Source organism: Chiloscyllium punctatum, chromosome 26 (assembly GCF_047496795.1).
Source record: "Chiloscyllium punctatum isolate Juve2018m chromosome 26, sChiPun1.3, whole genome shotgun sequence".
Lineage (NCBI taxonomy): Eukaryota > Metazoa > Chordata > Chondrichthyes > Orectolobiformes > Hemiscylliidae > Chiloscyllium > Chiloscyllium punctatum.
Window position 1 is genome coordinate 31185684 of NC_092764.1, and position 21834 is coordinate 31207517.

Sequence of the window (21834 nt, forward strand, 5' to 3'; positions counted from 1 at the left end):
ATATGGCCCATACCAGCCAAAGATGACAGTGCAGAGCTTAGATCTGATCCATTAGTTATGGGATTGCTTAACCCCATACGGTACTTCCATTATTTGGCATGTAAATATTACTGTGTTTTAGACTCACCAAATTGATATCCCATTATTAGCTATGTCTCCTATGTTTCTGCTCCAGATGGCCCACATTGCCTCATGGATATCAAATCTTAAGTTGCTAGATCTTGAACAAAATTTATCACATTTAATACGCAATGTGAAGATGGGTCTCTTGGTCTCTTGATGATTCACAGATGCATCTGCAACAGGCAAATTGGTGAGGATGAAGTCAAGTAGGTATTTCCTCACTGCATGCTGCACCCCTAGTCACATCTAGTCATGAATGGTGGTGGACAATTAAACAACTAACAGGACTTGAAGGCTTCAAAAATATATATATTCTTATTGCTGGGGGAGCCCAGCACATCAGTGCAAAAGATTAGGAGGAGTGACTATTAGCTTTTGCAAAGATGTTCATTTTTAAATGTTTGATTTTATTTTAATGATCACAAGAAAGGAGACAGAGACAGAGAAGTTTAAGATGGGATTTCCAGAGGTTAGGGCCAACGTAGTTGAAGACACAATCACCAATGATGGTGTAAAGGGAATGGGGGGGGGGGGGAGGGGAACAGAAGATACCAACATAGAAAGAACAAACAGTTATTGTAGGTTTCCATACTTGCTAAATGCAGCTCAAGCTCCTTTGGTTACATTTTGACTTTGAAAATATATTACCATTATTGATCAAATACTGGAAAGGATGAAGTTAATCATATTATTTCATTACAAAAGTTGAGCTTTTCTATTTTTAATTTTTAAAAGGCATATCTAAACTAATATTCTGTGAAATTAGTAAGAATCTGGAATCCAGGTGTGTCATATACTGTAACAATCAAACCCAAATTTCACACAAATCTCATACAGAAACAAGGTTTGCTTATTTTTACTGAGGTAAGTGATAACACCAACAAAAGTATGCTAGTTTGCCTGAATCAAAAGATCTGTAAATTAACTTGAAATTACTTGTAATTCATATTCCCACTATTTGCCTGCTTGGATTGTTATTCTGGATCAAAGTAACTTACCTCCCAGTATGGTTTCTTTCCTCTTTTGTTTCCTATCCCATCATATATCAACCTGCTTATCCCCAGTCTCATCCATTCATATTTCCTAATATCCCTCCCAGATTCACTGACGCATGTCTCTGTCTCTTCCAATTCTAGTCCTTTACTGAAATCCTCATCACTTCCTATCACAGATTTCTTTTAGATGTGTCCAAGACCTTGCTATGTTCCAGTTTATGTCTTTTTAAGCAACCAACCAAGTTGTTCATCAATTTCTCCTTTGACTGAGCTCATGCTTCATTTATTTGGTAGTGAATTTCTATAGCCATCTCTGAATCATACAGCTGCACATTTCCCTCAGCAAGTATCCATTTACCATATATCAGATTTCCTGCAAAAATATCTGCTCTTTTCTTCAATGTATGATTTTAACCTGGATGACCAAGTTTACATCTGTTTGATGAATAGCAACCTTTTCCATATTTTTGTGGCTACTTTCTTAGCCATGTATATCTAGGTCTAATTGCCATGGAGCAGGTGTGTCACTTATCTCCATCACAAACAGCCTCTCCCATCAGGCAGAAGATATGAAGCTTGAACACCTGTACCCACAGGTTCAAGAACAAGTTCAAGGTCTTTGCTGACTAGATTGGGTTGGGATGTCTGGTGGGCATAAACGGGCTGGACCGGAAGGTCTGTTTCTATGCTGTACACCTCTATGACTCTATGTTACTGGACTGCTGAATGGATGTCTCTAATTTCAAATGTAATGTCAATCCTGTGCAGCCTAACCTTGTACCCTCCATCTGTCTAAGCACCCTATTAATCTGCATGTCCTTGTTTGCTATGATCTGCCTCTACTGCTCAAAACACTGTGCTTAGTTACATGTGACAACAATATATCAGACTGTCCTCCTACATCACTGACCTTCTCCATGAGCCTCCAAATATGTTTACTGCCCCTTCCACTGTCACCCAAGCCCTTTTTCTTGACAACATTTCTTTTCCTCCCTTTTGAATTAGCATATACGACAATTGACTGAAATATATTTTCTCTGCTCTCTTTTTCTAGTTAATTTTGCTTTCTTACTTGTTGAGAATGTCCAGCATTTTTTTAAAATTTTCATTTCAGACCATTGAAGTAACTGAGTCTTAGAGGTAAAACAACTCACTTTACAAACTTTAGAAGATTTGCTGTCTGGGTGAGGTTGGAGGTCTGTGGCTGAGTTTAGGCAAGCGGGAAGTGAGAACGGGAAATGTTGTCATTGCTTTCATTTAGCATAGCCTTTTCTGACCGGCAGTTTAAGAAATCACATAATTCTCTCGGTAGATGGCGGTATCATTTCAAAGTGGGAGCCTATTTTAACATCTGTCAGGTTTCTCTGGCAAGGGAGTAATTCACGAGGCAGCTGCCAAGTCCAAAATTGACGTAAAACCCGTTACCCACATTGACAGGCAGTAGTCAGTAGTCAGTGTCTTGAAGAGAGAAACTTGCAAATTCTGACTGAATTCAACCGAAGGCACAGGGGAACAAAAAGCAGATTGCATGTTCAACTTGAGTTGGTTGTTGGGTCTTGGAGTCGTTTTATTTTGGAATTTGGGCTGGTTCGGGAAAACTAAGCCAGAGAGTTGGAAGCAGCGCGCTTTGGTCTGGTTATTTTCCTTTGCTTCTGTGTATGACCCAGCCCAGTGAGAGCTGGTACTGTCAGACCCAACTCAGCACCTTCGCGGGAGGGAAGGTCCCTTTGTGTGTGTCTCTGCGGCTGATGCCGGGAGAGGAAACCCAATTCAAACCAAAAAAAAAGTTGCTGAGAATTCCACCCCACCTCCCCAATCATGGAAGGAGAAATGAGAAAAGTGGGAGTGTCTATCTAAGTGTTCCGAATGAGAGACTTGAGTGGTGGAATTTGAGCAGTTGTCAGAAGTCAGTGTGAGGAACCGGCTTGCTGGGTTCCTCTCTCTCTCTCTCTCTCTTCGCGTGTAGCCGCGGGCAGATAGACATGTGTTTGCGCTGCTGAAGAGGAACTATCCCGGCTAGGAAGTTGCTGTGTGCCAGTATGGGCTCTGTGTGCGATTCCCTGTCTTCACAGTAGAACTGTGTGAATTTGATTGCGGAAGGTCGGCGCTTGGAGACTGACGACTGACCTGTCGCCTGTTGAGTTGAGTTCACCCCGTGAGATGGAAGTGCAGGTGTTGTGCAGCTTCTTCTACTGGCTTCTGTTACCCCTCTCTCTCCTGGCGGGTGAGTGCCCAGGCTGCTTTGGGGGGAATGTTATGGCTGTTGATTTTACAGGACATGATATGTGTGGAGATCTTCTTCCAGTGATATCACCAAGTGGCCTCTCTCAGGAATGCAAATAGTTTTTAAAATGAACGATTATTTGGGGTTTTTTCTTGCTGTCTTATCACCGCGCAGGCACCACAACAACTCATCAACGATGTCCTCATTATCTTTTAAAATGAATCTAGAAACTCATATGTAATGAAACTTTTGCGAGTTGTTTTAGTGCCTGGAAGTATACAATTCGTTTAAAGTGTGTGTTTCTAGGTTAAACGCCTTGGCCTCAGATAATAGTTCAACTTCTCTAACTGCCAGAGCAAAAACTCACTTTTTTCAGATACATGTCATTAAGGTGACTAGACTTCAACTTTAGAAATTAGGTTTACATCTAACTTATCAGGCAAGTTCAGTTATTTCAGTTGCCATTTGTGATTTTATTTTCTACTGATGACATCCAGATCTGCTGGTTCACTATATCAGACACCACACCAATGTCTCTGGTAACCTCTGGAACTTAAAAATGTGTTGCTGGAAAAGCGCAGCAGGTCAGGCAGCATCCAAGGAGCAGGAGAAGCGACGTTTAGGGCATAAGCCCTTCTTCAGGAATGAGGAGGGTGTGCCAAGCAGGCTAAGATAAAAGGTAGGGAGGAGGGACTTGGGGGAGGGGCGTTGGGAATACGATAGGTGGAAGGAGGTTAAGGTGAGGGTGATAGGCTGGAGAGGGGGTGGGGGCGGAGAGGTCGGGAAGAAGATTGCAGGTCAAAAAGATGGTGCTGAGTCTGAGGGTTGGGACTGAGAAAAGGTGGGGGGAGGGGAAATGAGAAAGCTGGAGAAATCTGCATTCATCCCTTGTGGTTGGAGGTTTCCTAGGCGGAAGGGATGAATGCAGATTTCTCCAACTTTCTCATTTCCAACCACAAGGGATGAATGCAGATTTCTCCAGTTTCCTCATTTCCCCTCCCCCCCCCCCCCCCCCCCACCTTATCTCAGCCCCAACCCTCGGACTCAGCACCGCCTTCTTGACCTTCAATCTTCTTCCCGACCTCTCCGCCCCCACCCACTCTCCGGCCTATCACCCTCACCTTTAACCTCCTTCCACCCATTACATTCCCAACGCCCCTCCCCCAAGTCCCTCCTCCCTACCTTTTATCTTAGCCTGCTTGGCACACCCTCCCCCTTCCTGAAGAAGGGCTTATGCTCGAAACGTCAATTCTCCTGTTCCTTTGATGCTGCCTGACCTGCTGCGCTTTTCCAGCAACACATTTTTAAGCTCTGATCTCCAGCATCTGCAGTCCTCACTTTCTCCTTGTTGATTTTAACCTCTGGAACTGTCTAGCCCGAAGCTCTGGAATTTCCCGTCTGTTTACCTTGCTTTTCTTCTCGTAAGACATGACTTGAAAATTTACCTCTTTGATCATGATTTTGGTTATTCATCTAGGTGTCTCAAAATTGTATTTTCTTTATAACGTTCCTGTAAAAAATCTTTGCGAGGTTTATCACATGAAGGATACTGTCTAAATATATGTTGTTGAAGTAAAGTAGGAGGAAGGCCCGTATACGGTACAAACAGGAGCAATATTGAGCTATTTCTAAAATGCAAAAGTGTGTATAAATCTGTTCGAAATTGTTGATGTGAAACAATATTATGCAAAAATAATTGGTTGGACAGGCATTGTTAATGTGCATGTATCATTAACGTGTATCTCAGTTCCACTGCTTGTAAACTTTACAAATCTGAAGTTAATGACCAAGCAACCTGCTTGGTCAGCACTGCATTGTCCACCACCTGAAATCTCGCCCCCTATGACCACACAGTAACTACTATGAAATGCACTGCATTAATCTGTCAAGGTTCCTTCAACACTGCCATCTACTTCAACGGTGTCTACTCACTCAAAGCAAAGGTGGAAGACTAAGGTTCCTCTTCAACTCACATACTATCCTGAGTTGAGACTATATTGCCGTTCTTTCATATATGTCGAGTCAAAAACCCTGGAACTCCTGAACAGCAGTGTAGATATCCCTACGTTACGTGGACTGCAGTAATCAAAGAGGCAGCTCACCACCACTACCTTTAAAGATGTTTAGATTTAAAGTCAAATGCTGGCCTTTCCAGCAATGCTCACTTTTCATGAATGATTGATTGATTGCTTTCTGAAAAAAAACTATATATTGTACATAATAATAGCAATTTATTTGCTGTTGCTTGATAATCCTTCATTTTCTGGCTAGCTTTATAATTGCCAAACCCTGTCAATAATAATTGAATTGGAAAATATCCCAAATGCTCTTCCACTGACTATTACAGACCCACTGTTGTCTCTCTTTGGACTTTCTAGGCCAAAGGCACTTACTGGCTCTATAGTTGTTGCAGCTGGAATTGCGTGTTGGGACTCTGCAGAAAACCTGATGCAGCAGATACTGAGAATTGCACAGGACATTGAAAATTCTGATTGATAATTAGCCTGCATCTGAAACCCTCCAAAAAAGACCCTTCAAATTGGAGATTTCACAGATTACAACTCAATTAAGAATTGAAAATTGGTTGACAGACTAGATACAGAGGGGGAGAATAAATTAGTCACTTTCAGGGTGGCAGGCTATGACTTGTACTGCAGTATAGGCATCAGTGCATGACCATTAGCTGTTTATGATATGTATATTGACTTAGATGAGGGATCTAAAATGTAATTGAGATTAGATTCCCTACAGTGTGGAAACAGGCCCTTCGGCCCAACCAGTCCACACCGACCCTCCGAAGAGTAACCCACCCAGACCCATTCCCCTCTGACGAACACTATGGGCAATTTAGCATGGCCAATTCACCTGGTCTGCACATCTTTGGACTGTGGGAGAAACGGAGCACCCAGAGGAAACCCATGCAGACACAGGGAGAATGTGCAGACTCCATACAGACAGTCGGCCGAAGCTGAAATCAAACCTGGGACCCTGGTGCTGTGAGGCAGCAATGCTAACCACTGAGCCACCGCTAATATTTTCAAGTTTGCAGACATAACTCACAATCCCATCCAGTTTTGTTATGAGGAGGATGCATGGGGTTTTCAGAGTAATCTCAATAAGTTGTGTGTGTCAGCATGGCAAACATATGGCACATGCAGTATAATATGGACAAATGTGAAGTTACACATTTTGGTGTGAAAAGCAGAAAGGCAGAGTATTATTTAAATAAGACATATTGAGAAATGCAGATTTACAAAGAGATATGGGGGGAGGAGTCCTTGTAAACCAATCAATGCAAGTAAACAGGTAGATGCAGCACTTAGAAAGGGAAATGCTATACTCTCCTTCATAGCAAAAGGATAGAGTTCAGAAGTAGGAATGCCTCACTGCAGTTATACAGGGCCTTGGTGAGGCTGCATCTGAAGTATCGTGTGCAATTTTAGTCTGCCGACTTAATATAGACATGCAGTGAAGGTTCACGAGACTGACACTGGGCCTGGCAGGACTGCCATATGAGAAGAGATTGGTTCAATGGGGCCTGTATTAACTGGACTTTAGTAGAATGTGAGAAGCTCTGATTGTAACATTTGAACAAGTTTGGACTGATAAGATGCAGGGAGGATGTTTCCCCTGGTTGGGAAGTCTGGAACCAGGGGTCACAGTCTCAGTATATAGCGTATAGACCATTTAGAACTGAGATGAGGAAATATTTCATCACTGAGAGTGGTCAACCTATGAAACTCACTATCACAGAAGGCCATGGGGGCCAGATCACTGTGTATATTTAGGAAAGTAATTGATTTTTTTTTAGATATTAAAGGTATACAGGGGTGCCTTGAGAGTGTGGATATTTGACACTGCGATAGATGATCAGCTATGATCTTACTGAATGGCAGACTGGGTTTGAAGGGCTGAATAGCCCACTCCTGATCATAGTTACTTTGTTTAAATTTAATAGTTACCCAGGAAAAGTGAGGTGTTTTAAAAACTTGCTCAATCTTCTGGTTAATCTTTAAACTAACCTCCTGACTGACCAATGACCTGAACCTCCTCCCCCCACCCTAAACACTCATCCTGCTACCAAACTCCTTCACATACATACCACCCTATCTCACCCCCTACGCTCACGCTTCCTTCCATACTTAGCCTTTTCCTGTAGCTGTCCAAGTGGCAGGCTGTGAAACTGAACATTTATACATAGAATACAGCACGATTACTACTGTGAAAGGGGATGTGATTTTGAAAATGTTTCTCTCTTTTGCTGGTTATAATGTTTCTTGGACAGCACTCTGCTATTTTGTAACAAGATTTCTGTTCAATAATTTCCAGAGTAAAGATATCTAAACATAAGTATGTTTTTGATCAGGATCAGAAATAGGTTTCCAAACCTGACCGTAATCTCTAATTTATAGTCTCACATAGTAATAGCATACATAATCAGAGCTTGTATCCTTGTTGAGCAGGTAATGTAGACAGATGAACATGCACATTGATACCAAAGGACCCTGAGCTTCTCAGTCAAGGAGACAATATATCATTGCATTTTATCCTGTAATAATAGGTCTACAGGCTTGAGTGAACAACAAAAGGCTTTGTTGGGACTGACTATTAGCAGAGGATGGTAACAAATGATTGGAACTCTGTAGACTCAGGCTTCCATGCCTCTGTGATCTGACATACCTGTGACATAGCTCCCTTTGCATGTACACATTGCTGTACATAGAGGGAATTGTGTCTTTACTCTAGAGTTCCCCAAATCCCCCTCCCTGTCCCCAGATTATTTTACAATATCTCTTTATAATATTAACATTTAAATCTTTCCTCCCACTATACCACCTGTTTAAAGTCTCATCTGGCCAAGGTTTCAATCTCCAAAAGTATCCTCAGTCCCTTTTGGGAAGGGCGGTTTGGACATACTTCACATGGTGCTCCTTGAAAGGGAAACACATTTTTGCAGATTGGAATTTAAGCTTCTGATAAGTGAAAAGTGAAGGCCCTGGCACTTCTCTTCCAATCTCACAAGCTTGAGGCTGGATCCAAAGTAGCAATTATTGATTTCTTATGTAGTGGGAGAACTGCCACGCATAAACATCAGATGGAGGCAGCTTCTCTATGTTGGTCAAAATTCCAGGGATACCAGAAATAAAGTTTCACTATCTTGATCAAGAAAAGACTTAGAAAACGTGCTTTTAGGGATTCCTTTATCAGCAAAGGATTTCTAGCAAGTTTTTCAGTTAAATTTGAACTTTAGCTTGTGCAGAGTATGTCACCCCTCTGTTAGTCTTGATCTCATCTGAGAATTTGGCCTCATGAATTGTTGAGGATTAATCATTCTGTGATTGATCTATTTTATTAATGATGATTTGGAGATGCCGGTGTTGAACTGGGGTGGACAAAGTTAAAAATCACACAACCCCAGGTTATAGTCCAACAGGTTTAATTGGAAGCACTAGCTTTTGGAGCGCCACCTGATGTTGTTCACTCAAGCCTGTAGACCTATCATTACAGGATAAAATGCAATGATATATTGTCTTCTTGACTGAGAAGCTCAGGGTCCTTTGGTATCAATGTTGAACCACCTGATGAAGGAGCAGCACTCCAAAAGCTAGTGCTTCCAATTAAACCTGTTGGATTACCTCTTGAGGTTGTTGGATTTTTAACTTTTATTAATGATGAATTGTGTAAGAACTCTGGCTGTTTTTCACAAGACTTGTGAAATTCTTTTGTAAGCGTTCCTTTTCCAGTTGTGATTTCCTGATTGCTTTTCTCTAAGGGCTCTTTAGTGTTTGTATTCTGTAACTTTACTGTCCCTTGGAACTTTTATCAGCTGGTAGCTGATATTGGCCTGCCATTTCAACCTTGCCTTGCCCTAGTATTGGTGATCCTTTCTCTCTCTCTCTCCCTTTCTCCCTCTATCCCCACTATGGCAACTTTACTTCAAATTTGATTTACTGCTAATACCTGGGCATGCTGTTCTCCAGCTCTTACTTACATTTAACAGCTGCCTTTTCTATTTGATAATTGACCTTAAGCTTTTCTAAGGTAGCACTCAGTTGTAGGCTTTCAGGAGTTTGGCCTTCTGCTTCTGTACTGACAGACCCCTGACCTTCATAGCTTGCTGATGAGACTTGTAGTCTTCAGTTAACTTTAATACAAATTTATGGTCTCTGAATGAACAATTAAGGCTTAAAGCATATTGGATTTGAGTCTCCCTTTTCATAGACAAGTTTTAACAACTGTTTGTAATTTTTGAACTGCCTCTTGGTGGGCTTTCTCCAATGTTTGTTTAAAGTTTCTCTTGAACTGTACCAAGTTCATCTTGCTGTTTTTTTTTGTTCATTGTTTATAAATCTGTTGAAGTTCTGAGACCTTACATGATTTGAAGATCTCTTTCTAATTCTGTTCTTCTGGATATCACACATTCTGTGGTCACTAACATTTGAAGTTTTATTTGAATTTGTTCAAAGGCATTTTCTTGCTTTCCTGCAGTGATTTGACTAGCTAGTCTGGGATGAAATTATTCACTTAAATGTGACTGCAGTTGTTAGGACATCTTTTTGGCATGCTTTATGCAATAAGTAGATCCCTTTAATCCTTCTGTATTTTGTTCAAGGAAGGAGTGATTCTCCCCAATAAGAGACCACTGGGATTTCAGGGAAGTACAAGAAGATATGAAGTTTCAGAAATAAATAAATGAATGATTGTGAGTTTGTTATCTTCTCAGTAACAATATATTCTGAAAGCACAATCCATTGCCTGGAAAGCACTCTGGTGGCTTTCTGCTGCTTTCCTTTATTATACTTTTTCTTGCCATTTCCACTTGCTATTTTAACAGAACTAAGGAATCTGGCACACTGTCTCATGATGCCAGGACTGAAGGTCTTACGATAGCAGCTAACCAAAGGATGTTTAACGCACTTTAAACTAGTAAGGAGCTGGGAGTTGGACCCAGGGAGATAGTGAGGAAAGAGATCAATATGAGACGAGTACAGCTGAGAAAAGAATCAAGTCAAGAAGTCAGAGCAGGCAGGGACAAAGCAGAGAACAAGGTAGAACTGATAGATTAAACTGCATTTATTTCAATGCAAGAGGCCTAACAGGGAAGGCAGATGAGCTCAGGGCATGGTTAGGAACATGGGACTGGGATATCATACCAATACAGAAACGTGGCTGGCAGCTTAATGTTCTGGGATACAAGTGATACAGGAAGGATAGAAAGTGGGGGCAAGAGAGGAGGGGGATGGGTGTATTTGATAAGGGATAGCATTACAGCTGTACTGAGGGAGGATATTCCTGGAAATACATCCAGAGAAGTTGTTTGGGTGGAACTGACAAATAAGAAAGAAATAATCACCTTATTGGAATTATATTATAGACTCCCTAATAGTCAGAGGGAAATTGAGAAACAAATCTGTAAGGAGATTTCCGTTATCTGTAAGAATAATAGGGTAGTTATGGTAGGGGGTTTTAACTTTCCAAATATAGACTGGGACTGCCATAGAGTTAAAGGTTTAGATGGAGAGGAATTTAAGTGTGTACAAGAAAATTTTCTGATTCAATATGTGAATGTACCTACTAGAGAAGGTGCAAAATTTGACCTACCCTTGGAATATAAGGCAGGGCAGGTGACTGAGGTGTCAGCAACTTTGGGGCTAGCAACCATAATTCTATTAGTTTTAAAATAGTGACAGGAATGAATAGACCAGATCTAAAAGTTGAAATTTTAAATTGGAGGAAGGCTGATTTTGATGGTATTAGGCAAGAACTTTCAAAACCTGATTGGGGACAGATGTTCGCAGGTAAAGAGACGGCTGAAAATGGGCTTCAGAAATGAGATAATGAGAGTCCAGAGGACAGTATATTCCCGTTAGGGAGAAAGGAAAGGCTGGTAGATATAGGGAATGCTGGATGACTAAAGGAACGGTTTGGTTAAGAAAAAGATGGAAGTATATGTCAGGTATAGACCGGATAGATTGAGTGAATCCTTGGAAGAACATAAAGGCAGTAGGAGTATACTTAAGAGGGAAATCAGGAGGGCAGAAAGGGAACAGAAGATAGCTTTGGCAAATAGGGTTAAGGAGAATCCAATAGGATTTCATAAATACATTAAGGACAAAAGGGTAACTGTGAGAGAATAGGGCCCCTCAAAGATCAGCAAGGTGGCCTTTGTGTAGAGCCCAGGAGATGGGGGGAGATACGCAATGAGTATTTTGCATCAGTATTTACTGTGGAAATGGACATGGAAGATATCGATATGGATAGATATTGACATTTTGAAAAATGTTCATATTACAGAGGAGGAGGTGCTGGATGTCTTGAAACTCATAAAACTGGATAAATCCCCAGAACCTGATCAGTTGTACCCTAGAACTCTGTGGAAAGCTAGAGAAGTGATTGCTGGGCCCCTTGCTGAGATAATTGTATCATCGATAGTCATAGGTGAGTGCTGAAAGATTGGAGGTTGGCTAATGTGCTACCACTGTTTAAGAAGGGTAGTAAGGACAAGCCAGGGAACTATAGACCAGTGAGCCTGACCTCAGTGGTGGGCAAGTTGTTGGAGGGAATCCTGAGGGATAGGATGTACATGTATTTGGAAAGGCAAGAACTCATTTGGGATAGTTAACATGGCTTTGTGTGTGGTAAATCATGTCTCACAAACTTGATTGAGTTTTTTGAAGAAGTAACAAAGAGGATTGATGGTGGAGTGGTGGGCATGATCTATATGGACTTCAGTATGGTGTTTGACAAGATTGCCCATGGGAGACTGGTTATCAAGGTTAGAGCTCATGGAATACAGGGAGAACTAGCCATTTGGATACAGAACTGGCTCAAAGGTAGAAGATGGAAGGTGGTGGTTGAGAGTTTCTTTTCAGACTGGAGGCCTGTGACCAGTGGAGTGCCACAGAAATTGGTGCTGGGGGCACTACTTTTGTTATTTTATACAAATGACTTGGATGTGAACATAGGAGGTATAGTTAGTAAGTTTGCAGATGACACCAAAATTGGAGGTGTGGTGGACAGCGAAGAAGGTTACCTCAGATTACAACAGGATCTTGATCAGATGAGCCAAAGGGCTGAAAAGTGGCAGCTGGAGTTTAATTTAGGTAAACGTGAGGTGCTGCATTTTGGGAAAGAAAATCTTAGCAGGACTTATACGCTTAATGGTAAGGTCCTCGGGAGTGTTGCTGAACAAAGAGACCTTGGAGTGCAGGTTCTTCGTTCCTTGAAAGTGGAGTCACAGATAGATAGGACAGTAAAGAAGACGTTTGGTGTGCTTTCCTTTATTAGTCGAGAGTATTGTGTATAGGAGTTGGGGGGTCGTGTTGCAGCTATACAGGACGTTGCTTAGGCCACTGTTGGAATATTGTGTGCAATTCTGATCTCCTTCCTATTGGAAGGATGTTGTGAAACTTGTTGAAATGTTGTTCAGAAAAGATTTACAAGGATGTTGCCAGGGTTGGAGGATTTGAGCAATAGGGAGAGTTTGAATAGGCTGGGGCTGTTTTCCCTGGAGCATCGGAGGCTGAGAGGTGAGCTTATAGAGGTTTATAAAATCATGAAGGGCATGGATAGGTTAAACAGACAAGGTCTTTTCCCTGGTGTGAGGGAGTCCAGAACTAGAGGGCATAGGTTTAGGGTGAGAGGGGAAAGATGTAAAAGAGACCTAAGGGACAATGTTTTCATGCAGAGGGTGGTACATGTATGGAATGAGCTGCCAGAGGAAGTGGTGGAGGCTGGTACTATTGCAATATTTAAAATTCATCTGGATGGGTATATGAATGGGAAGGGTTTGGAGGGATTTGGGCTGGGTGCTGGCAAGTGGGACTAGATTAGGTTGGGATATCTGGTTGGCATGGACGGGTTGGACCGAAGGGTCTGTTTCTTGTGCTGTATATCTCTGTGACTGGATAACTCTATACAGCAGCTCTACTTAATAAAGAATCATAATAGGTAGGAATTATGTACAAGGCCTCTATAATTTCTTTTTCTATTTAATAAAGCATAGAACATATCTGGTTCCTTAGTCTAACTCTTGTACTTCTTGCGCTGCAAAGATTGTCTGAGAATCTCTGGCCTCAATCATAGTATCGCATTAGAAAGGATTGATGCATTTTCTATGGCTTCCAATTTAAAACTGCTCTTCTGTCATTTACTTTAAGTTTTACATGCCAAAATATATTCTGTAGGTCTGTACTGTCAAGGAAGTTGAGTTGTTGCTGTGCACCTGCCACATCCCTCGAGAAGAATTCATGTTGCCCTTCTGCACTCCCTGCTGCTTGCTCTCTGGCAAATCATGGTGGTCTATGTGTAATTTTCTGTCCTTCTGCTGTAGTCTTTCCTAGTCTTTCTCTTTTCACAACCCTGTCTGTAAAACTGGACTGGGAGAGTTGCTTCATTGCTTGGACCATGCTCTGTTCCTTTACAATACTGGCCATTGGTGTATTTTCTAAGTACATTTGTTTTTATCATACTTTGCTTACTCTGACCCTTTGTTTCTTGTTGCCAACTGTGTACTGTGCTATGGCCTTCTTCCATTCACTCTTCAGCTTCTGGGCTTTCTTGTTCTCTTACTCAGTGCGTACTGACGTCTCGAAGCCTGTAACCAGTTGGCCCTTACAACAGCTGAGCTTCTTTTCAGGTATGTTCTGACCTTGTATTTCTCTGTCACTAGAATTACTTTCAGGGTCTTGTTGCTGTTCTCTGGATCTGATACTCGGGTCACCACTACCACCAGTAGCAATGTGAAGTCTAAACTCTCATTTAACAAAGTAAGTTTAAGCTGTTATCTAAAATAAGGGTGTTACTGAACATAACTGTACACTGAAACTGGTAAGAAAGGCATCTTATTTGGAGCCCTAAACAGTCAGGTTCCAACTCCACTATGACACAGCAACAGATTATGTGCAAAAGTACAATTCCCCTCATTCTGCATATATCATAAATCTTTGATTGGGAGGAGGGTCTTAGCAATAAAATATTTAGAAATAATAATGTGGTTACTTTTCTTCATTTTCCTTGCATTTCAATGCATTTAAATTCCCCCCTTTTTTTCAATTCTTAGATTTGCTTAAGTAGTTTGATATTATCTGGTGTGTGAGGGAAGTAGGTTATTGAACCTTATACCAATGAGAGGAGGCTCGGTTTACGTGCATTTGTGTTGTTGAATCATCCCTGGGTTTACTGGAAGCACTAGGTCCAATAAGGTCATCAGCATTCCCTATTTAAAAAGTAAAATAATGATGGAACAGCTTCAGAAAATGCTAGTTATGGGCTGTGTAACTGTAAGTTTTGAAGGTGTTTTGAAGTGATAGTTCTAGGAAATCAGCTGCAATCATAAGATTACGTAGATAAATATAAGTGACAGTTCTATTATCTGCAAAAGACGTTAGATGTGTTTTTTTTTAAATTGTGTAGTACCGGACGTGTGCATGCAAGAGCTTTCATTTTGTTGAGCACATCCTGAGGAAATGAATGCTAACTTTGCAACTGCGTTTAATTCTTGCACCAGTTGAGTGATATGTGAGTGTATGTACCGGGCTTGTTATGCTTTATGGCTGACATAAGTACTTTTCAAAGTATTAAATCAACACAAAATACAAAACAAACATGTTTTCATCATTTTTCTTATATTTACTATTTTCACACTTAATTGTCTGTGCAATGTTACAATAAAGCTAACCCCATAACACATTGCTTGGGAACAAATGTTTAATGTTTATACATTATGTAAGGATGTTCATACTGGGCTGTGAATGTCTGACCCAGTTTTGCCATTTGGTCATGTCCCAGGCCTTTAGGATTAGATGCAATATTAGCCAATTGTGAAAAGAAATAGACCTCTGAATTGTAACAATACTCCGTATTCAGAAGCACATTCCCCATCCCAAGTGAATTAAGATGACTCTTTCCAAATTCCAGCCACTTTTTTTTTGTTTTTTTTTGCACAGGTTTTATGTTTACTGTTTGTCTAGTGGACGAGTGTCATTAGAAATTAAGCTGACATTGGCTGAAGTGTATCACTCAGCAGCCTTGTAGGTCACAGAAATGCATTAGGCTTTGAATGTATTTGTGCTTTGTCCTGTTAGCCATTCACTATGTGAGTATTGGAAAATTATCTAGGTTAAAGAAAGCACATTAGTGTCAAATCTCATCCTTGTGCAACATTTGCACATATACTTCCCAGCTTGATTTGTTGATTTTGACAGGGAGATGCGATCCTAGTTCATCCTAATTTTGGAACACTGAAAAGAGCTTACAGTTCAGCTTCTGTTGCTGTCCTGACTGAGAACAACTGACTGAAGACAGCGTAAAGCTTGAGTCTGGGATCACCACCTTCATAGCTGTGTTATTGGCGAAGCCCTGGGAGCAATTTAAGAAGTGCACTGTAGATTATATTAAAACAATCAAATACATTTTCTGGTGGCTTTGTATTACACAAATTAAACCAATGCCAGTGGGGAGTTTAACTGGTTGGTAAACATCAGAATGTTTATAATGATTTATTACTCTTTGGGAAATGTTTGGTTTACAGCGAGAAACAAATGAAGAATGAGTTCTAAGTTTTTTCCCCAAACACTTTTTTGTTTAAGCATCCCATTCTCTATAAAAATTAGATGACTGTACCTTAATTTGTCAGTGTGTTATTTAAGAAAGGTGGTGAGAAAAGCCAGGGAACTATAGACCGGTGAGCCTGACGTCAGTGGTGTGTAAGTTGTTGGGGGAGCTTCTGAGGGACAGGATTTATATGCATTTGGAAAGGCAAGGACAGATTACGGATACGCAACATTGCTTTGTGCTTGGAAGTCGGTCTCACTGACTTAGTTGAGTATTTTGAAGAAGTGACAAAGGAAAATTGATGCCAGAGTGGTAGACATTGTTGATATGGATTTCAGCAAGGTATGTGACAAGGTTCCGCAAAGCAGACTGGTTAGTGCAAGGTAAGATCACATGGAATCCAGGAGGTACTAACAAATTAGATACTAAATTGGCTTGAATGTAGAAGACAGAGGATGGTGATGAAGGGTTGTTTTTTGACTGGAGGCCTGTGACTAGTGGTGTGCCGTAAGAATCTGTGCTGGGTCCACCACTTTTCATCATTTATATAAATGATTTGGATTTGAATATAAGAGGTATGGTTAGTAAGTTTGCAGATGACAACGGAATGGTGCTGTTGTGGACAGTGACCTCCGTGTACAAAGGCACCTTGATCAGATGGGCCAGTGGGCCAAGGAGTAGCAGATGGAGTTTAATTTTGATAAATGTGAGGTGTTGCATTTGGAGGGCAGGACTCCTACATTTAATGGTAAGGCCCTGGAGGATGTTGCCAAACAGAGATCTAGGGTTGCAAGTGTGTAATTGCTTGAAAGTGCCATCACTTGTAGACAGGGTGGTGAAGAATACAGTTAGCACGCTTGCTTTCATTGGTGTTTTTCAAAAGATTTGCAGTTCGGATTGTGGGTGAGCTCATAGATTTGTTCATTGAGCTGATGTGTTTTTCTGCAGATGTTTTTCACCTTGCTTGGTTTCATTGGTCAGTGCATTGAGTATCAGAGTTGGGATGCCATGTTGCACTGTACAGGACATTGGTGAGGCCATTTTTGGAATACTGCATTTGCTTCTGTTCTCCCTGCTACAGGAAAGATGTTGTTAAACTTGAAAAAATTCAGAAAAGATTGACGAGGATGTTACTGAGGTTGGAGGGTTTGAGCTATCGGAGAGGTTGACTAAGTTGGGACATTTTTCCCTGGAGCATTGGCGGCTGAGAGGTGACCTTATAGAAGTTTATAAAATCATGAGGAGCATGGATAGGATGAATAGCCAAGATCTTTTCCCAGTGAAGAGGAGTCCAAAACTAGAGGGCATAGGTTAAGAATAAAAGGTGAAGGATTTTAAAATGACCTTGGGGCAATTTGTTTCATGTTAGAGAATGGTTCATGTATGGAACAGGCTGCCAGAGGAAGTGATGGAGGCTGGTACAATTACAACATTTGAAAGGCATCTGGAAGAGTATGAATAGGAAGGAGTTAGAGGGGTATGGGCCAAATGCTGGCAAATGGGACTATATGAGGTTAGTTTAAATGGTTGACATGAATGAATTGGACCGAAGGGTCTGTTTCCGTGATATGTGACTCTAAATAATTTAACCAGTGTCTTTTTTTCAAACAAGGTGACTTGCCCTTTAATAACTTTGTTATTTACCACACGGTGACATGATGACTCTGCATGTTAGCGCAGAAATTTGCATTTTTGGGAAATGCTGTTTAGGGCCAAAAACAGCTAAATGAGAATTTTGGATTACATCCTGTAACTACAGAGTGAGTAAATTACAATGAATAGATTGTTTCTGCTTCATTAGTAAAGAAGGAAGACATGAACATCCTAAGTGGCTTGCTTTCATCAACTTCTGTAAACAAGTGAGCCTGAAATCTTGCTGTAATATATTTTGCTTGTGCATTCCACGCTTGTGCCTGTGGTTCTTCATAAGTTCTGTGATGTGATTGAATGCAGTAACTTAATACTAACCATTTTTCATTGAGAGTACAATGATTAAAAATAATGCTTTACTATAGAAGTGTAACTTTGACAGCTTCAATTGATAAAAACCAATAGGTCATTTATTTGTTATGTGAATGTGTATATTCGTATTTTGTTAATTGACCATTTCATTATGCTGATGTACTGTCTGGTGGATCAGCTGGTTAAGCCCATAGTTTGCTAAGCCATGTGCACTGAGCACTTCGAACAGCAGCTTGTGTTTTTTTTTAATTAGTTCACAGGATGTGATGGCATCAACAAGGCCAGTATTTATTGCCCATTGAGAAGGAGACGATGAGTTACCTTGGGTGAACTCTTACTGTCTGCATGGTGTAGGCACATCCACAAGCACAGTTAGGTAGGTAGTTCCAGGACTTTATCTCTGTGATGATGAAGGAATGATGATATATGTGCCATTTGGGCAAAGATATCTTCAATCCCCTGCTGGCCTTGTGCTTTTAGAGGTATTTTGAAGGTTCTGCCGAAGGAACCTTAGAGAATAACTGCAGTGTACCTTGTAGATGGTAGACATTGCAACCAGCCTGGCATAATAGTGGATGGAGTGCTGATGAATTGGTCTACTTTGCTCTGGATGGTATTGAAATTCTTTAAAAGTTATTTGAGCTGCACTCATCTAGACAATCTTCTATTAAAGTCCTTTGTTATAATAAAAAAGCTTTGGCAGTTGGAGTAAATTACTCTATGAAGAATCCTCAGCCTTTGACGTGCACTTTTAGCCACAGTATTTAAGTGGCTGGTGCAGTTAAGTTTCAGTGGTGGTCAGTGGTAAATCCCCAGATATTGATAATCTGTGCTAATTTCATCTGGGTTATTACTACTGGCCTCAGTGCAATGCCCCTGAGTTAATCACAAGCAATAAGCAACTGATTTCCCAATTTTGATTAGTCTCCATCAGTATGTATGTGAAATATGTCCGCGTGCATGTGTGTTCACAGTGCATCGCTACCTGCACAATAATTAATCTTTGAGATTCAGTGACTCAGGTCAGACATAAAGAATTGCATGAAGGTAGGACACCATCATTTCTACTTTACATGTTGCAAGGAATTGCTGCTTTTGAGAGGTCAGGAAGGTAAGAGAGAAAATTGATTCTTGGAATTAGGTGGAGTGAGGAAGTGAAATGCAGATTACTGGCAATTCTGCTCAAATCTTGTTAATATTTTTTGGTTTTAAGTTCACTATATGCAGGATAATAGGCTGCATTACTGGTAGAAATCAATCAGATGTCAAAGAGCCTCATAAAATACTTTAGTCTTTTATGAGTGTAATTTCAAACCTGAGATAACTTAATGATCAGCAAACTGGAAACCCACGTTACTGACATGAAATGATGCTGTTTAACTCTTTTGAAGTAACGAACATCTTCTGGAATTATCAGTTTTGCTAACAGCTTATAGAATCTACAATATAGAAGAGGCCATTTGGCCCATCGAAGTTGCACTGACAAAATCTTTTCTAAAGCTATACTATCCCCACTTACCAGCACTTGGTGCATAACTTTCAATGTTATGACATTTCAAGTAATCATCCATGTATTTTATAAAGGTTGTGAAGTTTCCCACTTGAACTACCCTCCCAGGCAGTGCATTCCAGATCCCCCCGCTCCCACTGGGTAAAAAGGAATCTTTCCTCTGATCCACTTTTCACCTTGAGCTTAAACCCCTTTTTTTTGGAAAACACCCGTGTGGCCAGTGACAAGCACTGCCCTTCACATCAAAGGGCGACGCTGTGTTCACTCCTGTTTTTTTTTGCTTTTTAAAAAAAAATGTAACCCCCACACTCCCGCCTAACTGCGGTAGTGCTTATTTTTTCCCCAGCACCCATGGTGTGTGTGTGCAGGTGAGAGACACAAGGTGCACGAATCTTTATTCAATTTCCACCACCAGGAAGATAGGAGAACACCCAAGTGGCCAGTGACAAGCACTGCCCTTCACATCAAAGGGCAATGCTGTGTGATCAAAAGAGTGAAGGGGAGGGTAGGGACTAAATCAAAATAGAGTTGGAGGGGGAAATATTAAACGCCTTTGTTATTGACCCTCCAATCAGGGGGAACAGCTGCTTTCTATCTACTCTGTCCACACACCTTAATCAGGTTCCCTTTCAACCTTCTCTGTTTCAAAGAAGACAAACTGAGGCCTATCCAGCCCCTCGCTAATATCTTTGTTGGATTCCTTGAGAAACATATCTTCAACGGAATGACACAGCGCCTCTTAACTCTTGCAAATTTCTGATGTATTGGTGATAGTTTTGTTCGAATCTGAAGATGTAAGAAAATTATATACATGTCTTAATAGGCTCCGTCCTGCACTCATATTCATGTTTGAAATGGAATAGCCAAATGAAGTCCCTTTCCTTGATTTCCTAATTGATGACTTGGCCAGGAGTTCTCTACTGCTACTTACTGCAAACCCAATTTCACTGGTCAGGATATATGTTGGGATTCCTACAATTCCACTGACTATAAGATAATCTTATTGACAATCTCTTAAATACATCCTGACCCATTTGCTTTCCAGGCAAACTTGATGTTGAAAAAGAGCTCTGCAAAGCCATTCTACAGTATCATAGCTCCATTGATCAGAATATTTCTCACCATATTGCGCAAACTATTAAAATGCCTAATGCCTCAAAGCAGTCAGTCTTGATTCTGCAAAGTGCCCAGTCTATCTCCAATTACATTGGGGTACAATATTTCAAAAGGTTGAACAACAGTGGTTAGCACTGCTGCCTCACAGCGCTGGAGACCCGGGTTCAATTCCTGCCTCAGGCGACTGACTGTGTGGAGTTTGCACATTCTCCCTGTGTCTGCGTGGGTTTCCTCTGGGTGCTCCGGTTTCCTCCCACAGTCCAAAGATGTGTAGGTCAGGTGAATTGGCCATGCTAAATTGCCCGTAGTGTTAGGTAAGGGGTAGATGTAGATGTAGGGGTATGGGTGGGTTGCGCTTCGGCGGGGCGGTGTGGACTTGTTGGGCCGAAGGGCCTGTTTCCGCACTGTAAGTAATCTAATCTAATCTAATCTAAATGAAGCTAGCTATTCCATGCTGCTAATGTGCAGACGTAACATAAATAGCATCCACCAGATACATGATGCTGCCCAAGTCAAAACCATGTTCTGCCTATTGTAGAGATTTGTAATGTGATGTGTGAATTTCAGTGCTAGTGTGATGCCAGATATGCAGACTCTAATCCCAAAGACTGACCTATCAAATCATATATCCCTTCAGTTGTTTTTAATACCGACCATTATCCAACCAGCCCATGCTTGCAAATCTTACAACACAGGGTCCAGCATTAGATGTCCTTCTGCAATTGGACACCATTTGTTGGATATAGCCAACTGTGTGAAGACTTTTAGTCCAATTAATTTGAGATTATTAGTCATCTTACAATGTAACAGATATGTATGCACCAGAAGCAACATATATTAATACATAGGATTCTGTTCTAGGTAGTTAGAATGTATACATGCAACTCAACAAGATAAATGGCACCCATTTGCATGGTTTATTTCTTAGGTCAATACCCTGACCAATCAGATTTAAGCTGCCAGGTTAAAAATCCAAAGAAAACCTGCAAGTTAACTGTTAATTGTTATTAACTAGTGTATTCTTCATAGTAATTCTTCTACCAATCAGCCTTCATTTGCTAATCAATAAGCATTCTCCTCTCATGAGGTACAAATTTTTGTTTTCCCTTTGAATTGGTATTTTTTGAGTTGTCCTGGTGTGACTACAAGATGGAGAAAGTGAGGACTGCAGATGCTGGAGATCAGAGCTGAAAATGTGTTGCTGGAAAAGCACAGTTCCAATACTGTACAACCCAGATGGCCTCCTCCTTCAAAGACCGCAATTTCCCCCCAGACGTGATCGACGATGCCTTCCACCACATCTCCTCCACTTCCCGCTCCTCCGCCCTTGAGCCCCGCCCCTCCAATCG

General features: G+C 41.0%; 1 protein-coding gene across 5 annotated transcripts in view; it reads left to right on the plus strand.

The window, feature by feature from the left end:
- Window positions 1–2578: 2578 nt before the first annotated feature.
- Window positions 2579–21834, plus strand: part of piezo1 (piezo type mechanosensitive ion channel component 1 (Er blood group)) — a 340271-nt gene continuing 321015 nt past the window's right edge. For 3 of the 5 annotated variants that reach the window (XM_072596039.1, XM_072596042.1, XM_072596041.1), the window contains exons 1-2: window positions 10021–10045; window positions 13919–13981. In XM_072596039.1, coding sequence (XP_072452140.1) covers window positions 10036–10045; window positions 13919–13981 — 73 coding nt within the window. In that variant the 5' untranslated portion in view covers window positions 10021–10035. Of the gene's footprint in view, window positions 3343–10020; window positions 10046–13918; window positions 13982–21834 lie in introns of those variants that run through there. The other 2 variants (XM_072596043.1, XM_072596044.1) reach the window with 2 other exon arrangements.